At 27.5% G+C, this 14,210-nt stretch overlaps 8 protein-coding genes across 8 annotated transcripts in view, besides 17 other annotated features; 3 read left to right on the top strand and 5 right to left on the bottom strand.

Annotated features, from left to right (window-relative positions):
* Nucleotides 1–152: 152 nt before the first annotated feature.
* Nucleotides 153–236: a sequence feature (AT_rich).
* A 22-nt stretch (nt 237–258) lies between these two features.
* Nucleotides 259–336: a sequence feature (AT_rich).
* Nucleotides 337–408: a microsatellite.
* Nucleotides 409–437: 29 nt separating this feature from the next.
* Nucleotides 438–1,007, bottom strand: EDI_339180 (uncharacterized protein; the record flags this gene model as incomplete). Its single annotated transcript, XM_001734390.1, has 1 exon — nt 438–1,007. One exon carries the CDS (start codon nt 1,005–1,007, stop codon nt 438–440), a length of 570 nt encoding a protein of 189 aa, XP_001734442.1.
* A 36-nt stretch (nt 1,008–1,043) lies between these two features.
* Nucleotides 1,044–1,066: a sequence feature (AT_rich).
* Nucleotides 1,067–1,183: 117 nt separating this feature from the next.
* Nucleotides 1,184–1,232: a microsatellite.
* Nucleotides 1,233–1,271: 39 nt separating this feature from the next.
* Nucleotides 1,272–1,344: a sequence feature (AT_rich).
* An 11-nt stretch (nt 1,345–1,355) lies between these two features.
* On the top strand, nt 1,356–2,102 carry EDI_339170 (26S proteasome non-ATPase regulatory subunit, putative; the record flags this gene model as incomplete). Its single annotated transcript, XM_001734389.1, has 1 exon — nt 1,356–2,102. One exon carries the CDS (start codon nt 1,356–1,358, stop codon nt 2,100–2,102), a length of 747 nt encoding a protein of 248 aa, XP_001734441.1.
* Nucleotides 2,103–2,105: 3 nt separating this feature from the next.
* On the bottom strand, nt 2,106–3,940 carry EDI_339160 (ankyrin repeat and ibr domain containing protein, putative; the record flags this gene model as incomplete). Its single annotated transcript, XM_001734388.1, has 2 exons — nt 2,106–3,783; nt 3,885–3,940. 2 exons carry the CDS (start codon nt 3,938–3,940, stop codon nt 2,106–2,108), a joined length of 1,734 nt encoding a protein of 577 aa, XP_001734440.1.
* A 13-nt stretch (nt 3,941–3,953) lies between these two features.
* Nucleotides 3,954–3,998: a microsatellite.
* Nucleotides 3,999–4,053: 55 nt separating this feature from the next.
* EDI_339150 (uncharacterized protein) lies at nt 4,054–5,814 on the top strand (the record flags this gene model as incomplete). The annotated part of the gene is made up of 1 exon (XM_001734387.1): nt 4,054–5,814. One exon carries the CDS (start codon nt 4,054–4,056, stop codon nt 5,812–5,814), a length of 1,761 nt encoding a protein of 586 aa, XP_001734439.1.
* Nucleotides 5,307–5,465: a microsatellite.
* Nucleotides 5,815–5,837: 23 nt separating the features above from the next.
* Nucleotides 5,838–5,911: a sequence feature (AT_rich).
* A 233-nt stretch (nt 5,912–6,144) lies between these two features.
* On the top strand, nt 6,145–6,795 carry EDI_339140 (zinc finger protein DHHC domain containing protein, putative; the record flags this gene model as incomplete). Its single annotated transcript, XM_001734386.1, has 1 exon — nt 6,145–6,795. One exon carries the CDS (start codon nt 6,145–6,147, stop codon nt 6,793–6,795), a length of 651 nt encoding a protein of 216 aa, XP_001734438.1.
* A 907-nt stretch (nt 6,796–7,702) lies between these two features.
* Nucleotides 7,703–7,759: a sequence feature (AT_rich).
* Nucleotides 7,760–7,845: 86 nt separating this feature from the next.
* EDI_339130 (serine-threonine protein kinase, putative) lies at nt 7,846–11,209 on the bottom strand (the record flags this gene model as incomplete). The annotated part of the gene is made up of 2 exons (XM_001734385.1): nt 7,846–7,901; nt 8,044–11,209. The coding sequence occupies 2 exons, from the start codon at nt 11,207–11,209 to the stop codon at nt 7,846–7,848; spliced, it is 3,222 nt and encodes a 1,073-aa protein (XP_001734437.1).
* Nucleotides 9,560–9,581: a sequence feature (AT_rich).
* Nucleotides 9,896–9,941: a sequence feature (AT_rich).
* A 75-nt stretch (nt 11,210–11,284) lies between the features above and the next one.
* Nucleotides 11,285–11,356: a sequence feature (AT_rich).
* Nucleotides 11,357–11,431: 75 nt separating this feature from the next.
* Nucleotides 11,432–11,480: a sequence feature (AT_rich).
* A 358-nt stretch (nt 11,481–11,838) lies between these two features.
* Nucleotides 11,839–11,914: a sequence feature (AT_rich).
* Nucleotides 11,915–12,006: 92 nt separating this feature from the next.
* Nucleotides 12,007–12,041: a sequence feature (AT_rich).
* A 211-nt stretch (nt 12,042–12,252) lies between these two features.
* On the bottom strand, nt 12,253–12,837 carry EDI_339120 (uncharacterized protein; the record flags this gene model as incomplete). Its single annotated transcript, XM_001734384.1, has 1 exon — nt 12,253–12,837. One exon carries the CDS (start codon nt 12,835–12,837, stop codon nt 12,253–12,255), a length of 585 nt encoding a protein of 194 aa, XP_001734436.1.
* Nucleotides 12,838–12,990: 153 nt separating this feature from the next.
* Nucleotides 12,991–14,210, bottom strand: part of EDI_339010 (uncharacterized protein) — a gene marked incomplete at both ends in the record, with an annotated part of 1,383 nt that continues 163 nt past the window's right edge. Inside the window, one exon of the mRNA XM_001733202.1 lies at nt 12,991–14,210. This exon is cut by the window's right edge and continues 163 nt beyond it. Within this exon, the coding sequence (XP_001733254.1) occupies nt 12,991–14,210 (1,220 nt within the window).
* Nucleotides 13,720–13,748: a sequence feature (AT_rich).

Here is a 14,210-nt window from a genome sequence, read left to right as displayed (position 1 = left end):
GATGAAAATTACTTAGTGTTCAGTTTGTTGAAAAATTAAAAAAATTAAGTGTTCCATTGAGATATGTTTATACAGTCTTTAGATATAATCCACAATACAAACCTATAGATTCAGTTCAGGAATTTTTCAAACATCTTAATCCTTAAAGTTTCAAAAAAATTTACTTTTTTATTTTTTAATCTTAAAATATTTATTATAATTAATTTTTTTTCCTAATATAATGTTTTATTATTAATGCCTCAACACAATATAGTTCTCTAATAAATTTATTATAATAAATTTATAGAATAAAATAGTTTTAAACTAAAAAATCATTTTCATTCTTTATTTTTTATTAAAAAAAAAAAAGAAATGTGAAATAAATAATTAAAAAGTTTAACAAAAATAAAAAAATTAAACAATAAAAAATTATTTAATAGAAGTTCAATTAAATCGATTTAAATAGAAACTTGAACTCTAAAGAAATCACCAGGTTCACCACAAAGTGGACATACTTTTGGTGGTTGAGTACTTTCAAAGATATATCCACACTCTCTACAAACCCAGAATACTTTTTCAGTTTTCTTGTAAAGGGTATTAGCTTTTAACTCATCAAGAATCTTTTGATAATTGTTATGATGATTAAGTTCAGCCTTAGCAATAAGATTGAGTCTAGCAGCAATTTGGGCATGTCCTTCTTCTTTGGCTACTTTAGCAAATTCTGGGTACATAGTTTCATGTTCATAAGTTTCACCAGCAATAGCAGCTAATAAATTATCAGCAGTAGTACCAAAATCAATTGGAACAGCAGTTTCAATTTTTGGAGTTTCTTGTCCTTCCTTTTTAAGTGATTGAATCATTTCAAAAAGAATTCTGGCATGAGTTCCTTCTTGATTAGCTGTTTCATTGAAGAGTTGTGCAATTACATCAAGACCTTCTTTTTTAGCAGTTTTAGCATAAATTAAATATCTGTTTCTTGCTTGAGATTCTCCAGCAAAAGCCTTACAAAGATTAATAAGAGTTGCCATTTTGAAATACTAAAGTTAAGTGAAATATTGAAGTTCAAAATTATTTAAATAATAAAAAACTCATCAAAAATAGTTTCTATTTTTTTATCGCTTCTCCACATAACTTTCTTAGTAAGAAGGTTCAGTTTCAGTTTTGTTAGATAATTTGTTGTAGATGCTGGAGTTGATGGAAATCTTTCTTCTTTTTATTTTTATTTTTATCCTTGTTATAAATTTATTATTTTTCATAAGTCTTTTTATCCCCTAAAATAAAACGTTTAGAACTATAAATCTAAATATAAAATTTTTAAGATAAAAACATCAAAAATAATATAAAAAATTAAAAGAAAAAATATAAGAATTAAGAAAATGATCCTGAGATTTGCTGATGAAGCTTTACCTAATAGTCATATTAATTTGTTTCATTTTATAAGAGACGGAAAAATAGAAGATATTAAAAAGATGATTGACACAGACCCTGTTACTTGCAAAACATATGTTGATGATGACCAAAGAACATTATTACATTGTGCTTGTGAATTACAAAATTATTCTTTAGTTGAAAAAGTTCTTCAGATTTGTGATAATAAAAATCCTGTTGATGAAATGTTATTTACTCCATTACTTGTTAGTGTTGCAGGTGCTTCAATGAGCAATGAATTAGATGAGTCTTATAAAATTATTCAATACCTAATTGAACATGGAGCAGATATTACATTATCAAATAAAAGAAAAGCTAACGTATATCATTTTGCTTGTAGTAGAGGAAGAAGAGATTTGGTTGAATTGTTTTTGGGTAAGTGGAAAGAAGGGGCTTCTGCTCGTGATAAATATGGTAATACTCCTCTACACCGAGCTGTAGCTAGTGGAAATATTGAATGTACAAAACTAATTGCAAAGAAGACACATACAATTATTGCTCAAAATTCTATGAAAAAGACACCACTGCATATCGCTTGTGAAGAACAAAATATTCCTATGATAAAGGCTGTGATTGATCTTGGTGGAGATGCTGATATTGTAGATGAAGACGGTAAATTCCCATTTGAATTCATCAGTGATAGAACAGCATTTAAAGAGATTTGTGAATATTATAAAGCGAGCAAAAAACATTGACTATTATAATTGAACTAAATTATTCATAACTGTTTTACTATTCATAGCCTCTTCTAATAACATTGGTAATTGGCTTGAGCTTTTCATTGAATAAACATTCTCAGCAAGTCTATCTATAGTTATTTCAAGTACATTTTGACGAAAAACAAATAAATCTGGTGACAAATCTTCTTTTGGTAAGAAGAAAACTTTAACGTATGAGTATTGAAGAACCCGTATTCCGTCTTCAATAATTGAACAGATAGAGTTCAATATTTCAACATCATTTAAGTTTTTTGTTTGAGAAAATAATTTTCTTTTATTTTCAACTTCTTCGTTAAACAATCTTATTTGAACTTTATGATTCATAAATCGTTCAAAATAATATTGATATCTTTCACTCTCTTCTTTAGTTTGTTCAGTGGCATCATCCAATTTCTTTGCCTCAGAGGTTTCGTATAAATTACATTTATAGAAGCCACCAGTTTTTGTCCCATGAGTTTTCCAATCTCCCCGACACATCCAACACCATTCTCCATGACATCTAGGACAAGTCATATGATTACATCCTTTAGTCCTCTCTGTCATTAGTCCACAATGAAAACAAGGTTTAGAGATTGATTCAATCATTCTCATACTTTCAGAATCTTCTTGATATAAACTTTCCCATTCACTAAGTTCTTTACATGAAGCGGGTTCATGTCTTTCTCTTCCACACCCAAAACAAAATTCATGTCCACAATAACAACTAACTTTAAAATGTGGTTTTCCTGTTTTGATAACATGAATAATTCGTTTACAATCAATTCCACAACATTTTTGATATTGATGGTTACGTTCTAAATAATTTTGTATAATCATTTTTTTGAATTTTTCAATATTATTTTGGTTGCAATGAGATAAGACAAATTGAAGAGAAAGATGTTGTTCACAACCACTTTGCATACATTTATAACTACTATAAGATAATGTACCATTCATAGAAAGATATTCATTCCAGCACGTTAAACAAAACTTATGACCACAACGTTCACCAACCAACATTCCATCTTCATAACATACTGGACATGTTCCTTCTGTAATAAATGATTTATAACTTTGGTTCTTTTTACTTTTATTATTTGTTTCATTAGAAAGAATTCTTGTTGATGCCTCATCAAGATCTACATCATATATTTCAACATATTCATTAATCTCACTTAAAAATAATTGATAAATATCTTCTTCTGTTAGTATTTCAAATTTTGGGTTGTTAGTCATTTCATAAGACCAGTTATTTATTATATCTTGTTCATCATCTGAATCAGTTTCCCCATTCATTTTCTGTTTAATTTCATTTTTTTCTTTTGGTTCATTATTATTTTTTTCTTTTGACTCAAAAAACAATGGTTCTAATGAAATGTATGTTGGTTTGGATAGTGGTTTTTTAATAGGTTGAAGACTCTTTTTTTCTTCCCTCTTTTTACGTTCATCTTCAATACTTTGCATTGCCAATGCATTTTGAACTGCTGAATCAACATTCCATCCAGAACGTATCAACGAGTTTGTAGCAATAACAACTGAAAATCCCATTTGGACAACTGTTGAAATCAGTTTAACTTTCTTGCCTTTAAACCTTTGTATAATTTGATTGTTGTTAATAGTTGAACATACAGCACATGGATGATGTTCAAGATAACAGTGTTTACAAATAATAAAGGCACTACAATTGTTACAAGTATATGCCTTATTGAATATACCAATACTTCTTCTATTACATAAGTATGAAATTATGGCACGTTAAAGAAAACCGAATGAACAAACAAGCAGTCCTCACAATTTATTGTTTTATTAAGAAAGATTTTCTTAAAATTTTCCATTATTTAGCTGTCTTTTTCTTGTCTCTTCCTTTTTCTTCTTTTCTTTCTTTGTCTTTTCATATTAAATCTCTTTTTCAAAAACTGGTAATTAAATCTTGATAATCTAACTTTTCATGCAAAATTCCTTCTCTTTGGACTTTCCTTTTGACTCATCATTCTCAGATAATTCTCAATCAAATAACTTCTTCTCTCAACAACACCAAGAATTTAATAGTCTATCATCAAATGGATTTTCTTCACAGTCATCAAACGATTTTCCTGTGACACTCCAAAACGACTTTTCTCAACCATCTCAGTTTTCAAATTTTGATCCTCAAGTTAACCAACAACCAACCCAACAAAACACTCCATCAAAGGGTCCTACAAAATTTAAATTTGGACCTCCAACTTCTACAACTAAAAGAGGACGTACTGAAATAAAGCCTCCAATGACTAACTCTTCTTCCCTCAATTCTGTTTCACAACAACAAGTCCAAGCCCAACCTCCAGAAAACCAAAAAACCGAAGAAGTGCCACAACCAATACAAACTCAAATCAAAAAACAACCTGCTAGTGACCATTATAATCTTTTAAGAGAAATCGCTGCTGAAACATTAACCTCAACAACTCTTGTTCAATCTGAATCGTCAGCACAACCCATGGAACAAAAACCATTTGAATTTAATAATCAACAAGAATTCACATTCAACAATCAGCAACAACCGTTTGAATTCAATAATCAACAACAATTTAATGTATTCTCTAATGATTTCTCTTTTGATAAACAAATAGTACAAACCCCACAACAACCACAAGAAACAGTAGAACATCAAGTCGTTGACCAACAATTAACATCTCAAAAATCAGATGAACCTAAAATTGAAATTACACCTCAAGTAACAAACCCCCTTAATGCCATTAAATCTACACCACCAACACCAGCAAATGAAATTGAAACAAAAACACAAATACCACTAGACCAAAAAGTTAATGACAGTACTCAATTTGCTTTTAACTCTTTTGAAAATGTCTTTTCAGGTAATTTTTCATTTGACACTCCAGTCGACTCTCATAAAGAAGAAATTCAGTTTGAACAAAAGTCAACAGAACATGATACCCCTGTAATAACACAAGAAGAAAAGAAAGAGGTAGTATCAGAAAATAAGCCATTTGATATGATGAATTTAGAAGAAGACGAAAGGAGAGAAGAGCTTAACCAGGCTAAACAGAGAAAAGAAGAATTACAAGTGGAAAAAAGTCTTTTAGAAAAGGAAATTCAAGAGTCATCTCAAGACATAAAGGAGATTGATAACATAAAAGAACTTCAAAGTGAAAATGAACAACTTCAAAGAGAGATTAATGATATGAAAAAACAAATTCAAAACATAAAAGAAGAAAAAAGAAAACGAGATGAAGAGACTAGTAGACTTATAAAAGAGAATAATGAAATGAAAAGTCAAATTAATGAACTAAAACAAAAACTAAGAGATCTGAAGGAAAAAGAAGAAAATGAAAAGAAAGATAATGAAAACAAGAAACAAGAGAATATTGAACTTAAAGAATACTCTAACGAAGGACAACGTCTTATTCAAGTAAAAGCAATGGGTGGTATTGTTGAAGATCAAGAAATTGATTCTTTCATTTCACATGAAATAAAACAAGGAGAAGAAATAGATAATAGAATAAATAAGGTGATTGAAGAAAATAATCAGTCAGAAGAAAGTAATCAACCAGAAGAAAATTCTCAACAAGAAGTTATTGATAAAATAAAGCAAATGTTAGGTGATGGGTCATATAAGTTAGGTCCATTTCTTAATACTTTGTTTACAGTTCAAGACGAAGACTTTAAAGATAATAGAAATGAATTCCCAATGCTTCCATTTGCTTTGCTTTAATTATAAAACTTGAATGAAATAACAAAAATTACAAAATATAAAAATATTTTTTAAATAATGTTTTTTATTATTTTTAAAAATATTAAAAGAAAAAAAACTAACTTTTTTTTGTTAGAAATTTTTGACATGACATCATTATTTAATTCTTTTTTATATTATGGAGGAAGATGTCTTCAAGGAATTCTACTTGTTGTTGCTTTGTATTTATTTATTTTACTTTTTTTTATTCATACAACTCAAGTAATACCATTGTATTATTCACAATACCCTTTAATTGTTTCGATTATGTTGACTTTATTGTCTTTGTATTTAATTTCATTTTTTGTTATTATGTATATTCGGACTGTGTTTACTAAACACTTAGACACAGTTCCAACATCAAAACTTTGCGAATACTTTGATGGTGACTTAGTAAATTCTCCTTATATAAACTGTGAAATTTGTCAATGTCTAAAACCATTCAGATGTCATCATTGTCGAATTTGTAATTGTTGTATTTATCGAATGGATCACCATTGTATTTGGGTGGGTCAGTGTATAGGAATTCACAATATTAGATTTTTCTTTTTGTTTATAAGTTCATTATCCTTGTCATTATTACTTGGTGCAGTAACGACATACCCCCTACCTTTTTCTACTTCAATTAAATTACTATTTACTTTTGAATGTGTATTAGGAAGTGTATTGTTTATTTTTGCTTTTGGACATTTTTTGATGATAATAACAAATCAAACTTCATTAGAAATAAGTTATAATATAATGGACTATATCCATCAACCATCTCATCTTCGTAAATTTATTACTCCTTATGATTTAGGAATATTGACTAACATCCATCAAACATTACGATTTTCATCGTGTTGGGAACTTTTCAATCCTTTTGCAAAACAAGTACCATGTGATCCAATGAAAGTAGTTGTATCGAGAGAGTATATTATGCACTGTGATTGTCTAAGTGAAGAAAATGAACAGAATCAATAAAATGAAATATAAGACTCAATATAAAATTATTGAATGAAATGAATTGTTTTTGCAAAGATAAAGAAGTTGACATATTATTTTCTTCTTTTTTTTATATTGAAGGAGCTGAAAGTGATAATGGTGTAATATTAGAATATTTAGGAGAAGAAAGTTGTCTTCATTTTCTTAAATAAGCAATGGTACGAGCATATTCCTTCTTTTGAAAAACAAGTTATTCACCGTTTATTTCTAAATACTCATCTTCACCTATTTCATTGTAATGTTCAAAAACTTCACAAAATCCTTTATTTGTTAAATAAACTTCTTTATAAATAAGGTATGGATTACAATCGTATTGATCATTTCTTCTAAAATGATGTGCTAATGCGGGTGCTCTTGTTCCAGAAAATTCACAATAGAAAAGTTGATGGACTTTGATGTGTATCTTTTTCAACTGGAAAATGATTTACTAAAAGATCTTCATTCCAAAGATTCAAAGAACCTTTGATGTACCCTGCATTATATTCATAGGGATATCTTCAATCAATAACCTCAACAGAGGTGGTCTTTTATTACTCGTTTAAGTGTAGAAAGATCAATTTCTTTACTCTTATTAACGTTGGTTCTGAAGTAAGGACTTGTATCACAATCTCTTTGATTTTCATTATATGACATAACATCTGGAGAAGTTGGAGATATACAAAACTCATTAAGAGTTAGTCTTCTATGACGATTTTTCATCATCACATGGCTCATGTGTTTTGCAAATTTTTAGTGACAAAGAAATTTCAACTTCAGAACAAGGAGAGAAAGAATGTCGAAATGAGTCCCACCTCCGAGTTATTGATTTAGTGTCTAATGCTTTACTTTTTATAGAAGTAATGAATAATGTATTAACTAGGCTTTTCTGAGTCGTAACAGCTCCAAGTATATTTGTAATTTTATTTTTTAATACTTTTAGTTTATTTTCAAATACTTTAATTTTGTTCATTAGATTGCTCTCAAGTTAAGCATATTCAAACAAAAAGAAGGTATTGACTCTAATTAGTTAAAATAAACAATTAATTAAGTTTAATATTGATAAAAGATTATTCTTCTTCTATTTAAAATTGAACCAATTTCCTTTTCTTGAAGAAGGATAATTGATCATAGTAGCATTTCTTCTTATTGTGGCTTCTCTTTTACAAAGTCTATGTGGGTCTAAGAAATCTAAATATTCTATATCATCCATTGGTTCAACTGGTCTATTTAATTTATCATTTTCATAACTTTGACCTAAGTTATTTCTAATATTGTTTTCAAAATCTACTTCTTCTGTATCACTACTTTCATTTTCTGATTTTATGGCATTAATAATTTTTATTGGAGAATTGGATGGCATAAACATTTTAGTTGATTTATTTATTTGGTCATTAACTTTTATACTATCATTAGTACTTACACTACCTGTTTTTATATCAGGAGTTGTAAGTAATATGTGTGGGTCTTCTTCTTCTTTTGTCTCAAGTTGTTGTAATTGGTTAATTGGTATAAGTTTTTCTTCATCACTTTTTGCTGAAGTAGATCTTGGGATCATTAAGGAATAACCACCTTTTTTTCCACCACTCCTTGCTCTTGGTTTTAGTAAATTACTAGCACTAAGTTTTAATGATGGGTTCTTATAACTAATACCAAGTCTAGACTTTGATCTTGATCTAGTTATGTCTCTATCAATTACAGGTGATTTGGTATTAGAATTTGGTAGAATTGTATCTTTTCTCTTAATTGTTATTGATTGAACCAATGTACTAATCATTTCATTAATTTGTGAAAATCCAGGTCTTCTTTCAGGTCTTTGACGCCAACACTGCTTTATAATTTCTCTATAAACACAATCTTTTGGTATTCCAATTCTTTTTCCTGAACAAACAAAATTTAATACACTATCCCCATCATGAAATTCAATAATTGGATAAGGGTCATGAGTTAACCATATTTCTAACATACAAATAGCAAATGAAAAAACATCTGATTTTAATGTTAATTTTCCTGTTCTATGTACTTCAGGAGCCATGTACATTGGAGTACCAACATCACGAATAGTAATATTATTAGAAGATTCAATAAATGCTTGTGATGTTCCAAAGTCACTAACTTTACAAACAACAGGGTCATATGGATTTTTAGAATATACTAATACATTATCAGTTTTTAAATCATGATGAATAATATCGTTTTGATGAAGATATCCCATTCCAATAGCTATGTCTTGACATATTCTTACTTTCATTAATGTAGTCATTTTATTTAATTTCATATATTTTCTTAAAGATCCTAATGTACAAAATTCGGTAACGATACATAAAGTATCTGGAGTAACGATAGTTCCAATAAAATTAACAATATTTTGACATCTTAATCTTTCCATTAATTCTGCTTCTTGTTCAAAATTAGGCATTAAATCTTTTAAATCAACCATATCAGTTTTTAATACTTTAACAGCAATTTCTATTTTCCTCCATTTAGCTCTATAAACAATTCCAAATGTTCCTGCTCCAACTGGTGGTTGTTCTAATCTAATTTCTTCATAATCTAATTTAGTAGATACAGTAGATTCTGCATTAAGATTTAAATACGTATAAATTCTTGTTATTTTTTTTTCTCCATTACTTTCACTTGATTCTATTTCATCATCACTATCCATTTCATTGTCTGACTGTTCTGTTTTTTCTGAAAGATTTAGAATATCTTCATCTTCCATAGAGTGACGTACAATTTTCCAATTTCCCCATTCTAATGTAATAGGTATTTTTTTTTTATTAATTATTGTTGTACATCGAATAAGAATTTTAACTTTAATTACAATAGTTTGTCCTCCACGAATATTTCCTACAGGAGGTTCAAATACTAATTCATATTTATATTCCTCATGACCGTGTAAAATAAAACTTAGTGTCTCTTTTCTACAATTAGTAATACATATTTTTGTTCTTGCAACTTCATCTACATCTGGTCTTATTGTAGAGTCATTAAATGTAACTGATGGTGGGTTAAAAACAACATAGTTATGAAGTGATTCAAGTGGAATGTATCTTTTTCCTTCTTTATTAAATGGAATAATTGTACCACAAATTAATCCTTCTTTTATATTTTTCATAACTTTAGATATTTTATTAAATTTAATTAATGTTACAACTAATAATATGATGTAAAGTAATGTATAAATCCCTATAAAACATGAAATAAAGATTATATTGTTTAAATATTTATACTCACATGATACACTTCCATTTGGTTTATATCTCCTAGTACATTTACATAGTTTATTACAACCTGATCCACCATCACATTCTTCTCCTGGATCAAGGCGATGATTTCCACAATAGTTCTTAACACAACTTCCATTAACATAATAATACTCTTCTATACATTTACATTGGTTATTGCAAAATGGTTGATTTAATTCACATTCTTCTCCTTCATCTAATACTCCATTACCACATTTTGTACATTCTCCATTAATAGGTACAAAATTCTTTTCACATAAACATTCTTGAAACTTTGAACTACATATTCCACCTGTACATTTCACACAAGAAACAGTTATTTGAAGTGCATCTCCACTAACAAAAATTAATGTTTCTTCATTATAACGAAACATAACAGATAAATCTGTTAAATTAGAATACATTCCAATGCATGAGTACTGTGTTTGTAATGAGAGAACAACATTACTTCCAGTTGTTTGAATTTGGTACGAAACAGATTTATTTCCAATAAACCGAAACCAATGACCAAGAATATTATGGTTATAACACAGTGTATTACCATAATAATTTTTTCTTATTTGACTGTATTGAGTTTGATTCTTAAAATCAAATATTGAAGCAAAAGAATAAAGGTCAGTTTTTTGAATAGTTAATTGAGTTGATAGTAATCCAGATAAAAGAAGAACATACTCTCTTTTCTCTAATAATATATTAAAAGGATACTCAGTATCAAACACTTGTAAACAATTTGAACATGAAGTTTGAATACTTATTTGTAATGGAGAATTTGAACTAAATGAATAAAGACTATTCTCTGAATATAATACATAATAATATCCTTTAGTTTGTTGAATTAAATAAGGTAATATATTAAAGCAAGGAGTTTCTACAAAATAAATTATATCTGGAAATGTTAAAGTTAAGAAATTATTAATGACAAATTTTGACGGAAAAGAATTCAAAAAAGATTCACAAGTTTTTGGTTGATTTACTATCTTTTCACATCTCAATCCGAAAGGATAATAGCCAGTTTGACATCCACCACAAGAGACAAGCATTCCTGCCTTCTTATCACATATTTCGCATTTTCCATAGATACAACTCAAACATAAATCATTGCATGGATATCCTGTTGAAACTAAAATGATTAGTGAAAAACATATGAGCAGTAATTTATGGTGTTGCATTTAAGTCAAACCAATTTGTTTTCAAACAGATTTTCTTTCTTTTTCTTCTGTTTGATAATTTTGGTTACTAAAATCTTTTTTTAAATTAATCAAAAAAAAATTGTTCTAATTTTTAATGATTTTTTTTCAAAATAAAAAACATTTTTACATTTCTCATTTTGTAATATATTCTAATTCTTGTTATCTTTAGTAATTTAAACAATCTTCTTGTTTTAACTTGACTATTTATTAAAATTAATCTTTTATAATAATAATAATAATTTAATTATTTGAATGATAGGAGTATGATTTTAAAAACATTCATAACGTTTTCATTAATACCTCTTATGTAAAAGAAAGAAGGAAAGTTTAACAATAATGAAAAACATTTAATAATAGATAAAGTAAACAATTTAAATAAAGATATATGAAAGATTTTAACTTAATCTTTCTATATAATTATATACCCTTAAATGAGAATTTACTAAAAATAAGCTAAATTCATCAAATAATGTAACTAATAACTAACAAAAAATAAACAAAAAGGTTAAGTAAAGACTTTTTGATTTGTATTTTATGATTATAAAAAGAAAGAAACTATACTTTTTGATACAACAGACTAACCATGAAAAATTAGTAAATAAACAACCATATTTATTATAATTAAAAAAAGTAATTAGAATATATCAAAACTATAACAATAAAGAATTACTTTTAATAAAAAAAGGATTTTAAATATGAAAAATGTTTCTGTATTTAGATAAAAAGGTTGTATAAAAAATTAAATGTCTAGAATGTGAAAACTGAAGTTAGAAAACAAAAAATAATTATTTATATATAAAATACAAAAATACTAAAACTAAAGTTATGAAACAGACTTTGATTATAAAATGAAAACGAGTTTTTTATTTTTCAAAAGAAAAGTATGAACCTATTATTATCATCAAAAAAGACATTTAACTTTTCTTATTCATATTTATTCTACAATTTCAACCATAGAAATGAATAAAAACCAAAAAAAGGAAAGAAATTAGTTTCATTAAAAAAGTAATACTTCAACTAAATTAAAGTTTATTAAAAGCCTTAATTCCAGCTTGTTTAGCTTCATTGATTTGATTTTGGTTTTTATTATCTTCTCTTTGTGTACCAGATAAATAAACTCCTTGATACTTAGCACCATATGACTCAACAAAAGATTGAACAGGGTAAGCAGCTCGTTCACAAATACTTTTACCTTCTTCTGCAGAGTTTGAAATACAAACAAATAATTTTTTAGAGAAATTATCTTTTAAACTAGGTTTAATTCCGTATGTTTTCATATCAAACAAACAAACAGTTCTATCAACAAAGTTTTTAATTTCTCCTGGAATAGCATACCAATAAACTGGATATGCAAAAATAACAATATCAGAATCTACAACTTCTTGCATAATTTCTTCAAAACCATCTTTTATAACACAGTAAAAACTTTCTTTTGGTGAACAAGCATAACACCCTGTACATCCATCTAATTTTTTTTGTGCAAGATTAATAGTTTTACTTTCAATTTGTGTTTTAGAAGATAGTCCTTCAAGAAATGCCTTTGCATAGCGACTACTGCTTGAGTTTTCTCTATAACTTCCAAGAAGAACAAGTACTTTAACAACCATTTAAGTGAATGATTAGATTTAAGATTCAAAGTCTTTTAAATAGTAGGGAAAAAAAAAAAGAAAAGTTTAAAAAAAAAGAATTTTCTTTATTTTCGTTCTTTTCATATTTTTAGAATTATTAAGTGATAAAAATAATAAGAAAACATGTATAAATTATAATAATTCATTAGTATTTTCTTGTAACTTTTCTGAAATTTCTTGTTGTGGTTGTTCTGTATTAGGTTCGGTTACTTGAACTTGTTCAAGTTTAGTTGTTTCAATAGAAGACGGTCCTTCATTATTTTCACTATGTGAAGTTGGGTCAGCTCGTTTAGCTTGTCTTTTGTTATTAATAAAATAACCAATATGATAAACAATGGCTGTTGTAGTTAATGTTATTAACATAACAACAACAATAAAATACATTGGTGCAAATACTCCAAATGCATTAGATAAAAGTCCTGCAATTAAAGGTAAAATTGCATTAGACATAGATGCAACACTTTCACTTACTCCAACAAATAAACTCTTTGATTTTTCACTTGCTCTTAGAGAGTAATAGGTTGATGTTTGATAACTAAACCCAGCAGCTAATCCAGCAATAAAAGACATCACAAAAATAACATATGGATTAAATACAACAACTAACAATAATGAAAATACTAAGAAAATAGCTTGGGCAAGTAAACATAATGATCGATGATATGTCCATTTATCAGTAATACTCATAATACCAAACATAATTGTTTGTGCAAAGTACATAATAAAAAAATTAAATGAAACAAAATTATCTTCAGGACTTCCTTTCATAGGAATTCCTATTGATTTTTCATCAGCAATTTTAATATATTGATTAGTAATAACACAAGATGCTCCAAATAGTCCTAATTGCATGATATATCCTAAATAAATATATGTTTTATTTTTTAATTGTTTGTCATTCCATTTTACTTTTATTTTAATATTTGCTTCATTAACAACTTCATTAGGAATTACTATATCGTCTTTTTCTTCTTGATTTATTTGTTCATTTTTCTTTTGTGATTCTTTAATTTCTTGTTGTAATGAAGGACTTATATCTACCTCTACATCATTTGCTTGTTTTTCTTTATTCATCTCAACAGCATTTTTTAATGCTTTCTCTTCTTCTTTTTCCTTTTTAATTTTTTCTCTTAACCATTTAACGTGTCTGTATGGATAAACAATCATAATAATAACATTAATTCCAATAGCAATATACAATGATGTACTTGCACCAAGTGCTGATTTCAAAAAACCTCCAGCTGCATATCCAATAGCCTTACCAAATGACCATGACACAGCAAATAAACCAGAGTCTCTTGCTTCATGTCCCATACCAGCTTCTTTACCATTGTACCAACAGCAGCTGGCCA

This window comes from Entamoeba dispar, genomic scaffold (assembly GCF_000209125.1).
Source record: "Entamoeba dispar SAW760 scf_1105229458259 genomic scaffold, whole genome shotgun sequence".
In the NCBI taxonomy this organism is placed as follows: domain Eukaryota; phylum Evosea; order Mastigamoebida; family Endamoebidae; genus Entamoeba; species Entamoeba dispar.
Note: the sequence above shows the minus strand (reverse complement) of the source record. Positions and strands in the feature narration are given on the sequence as shown.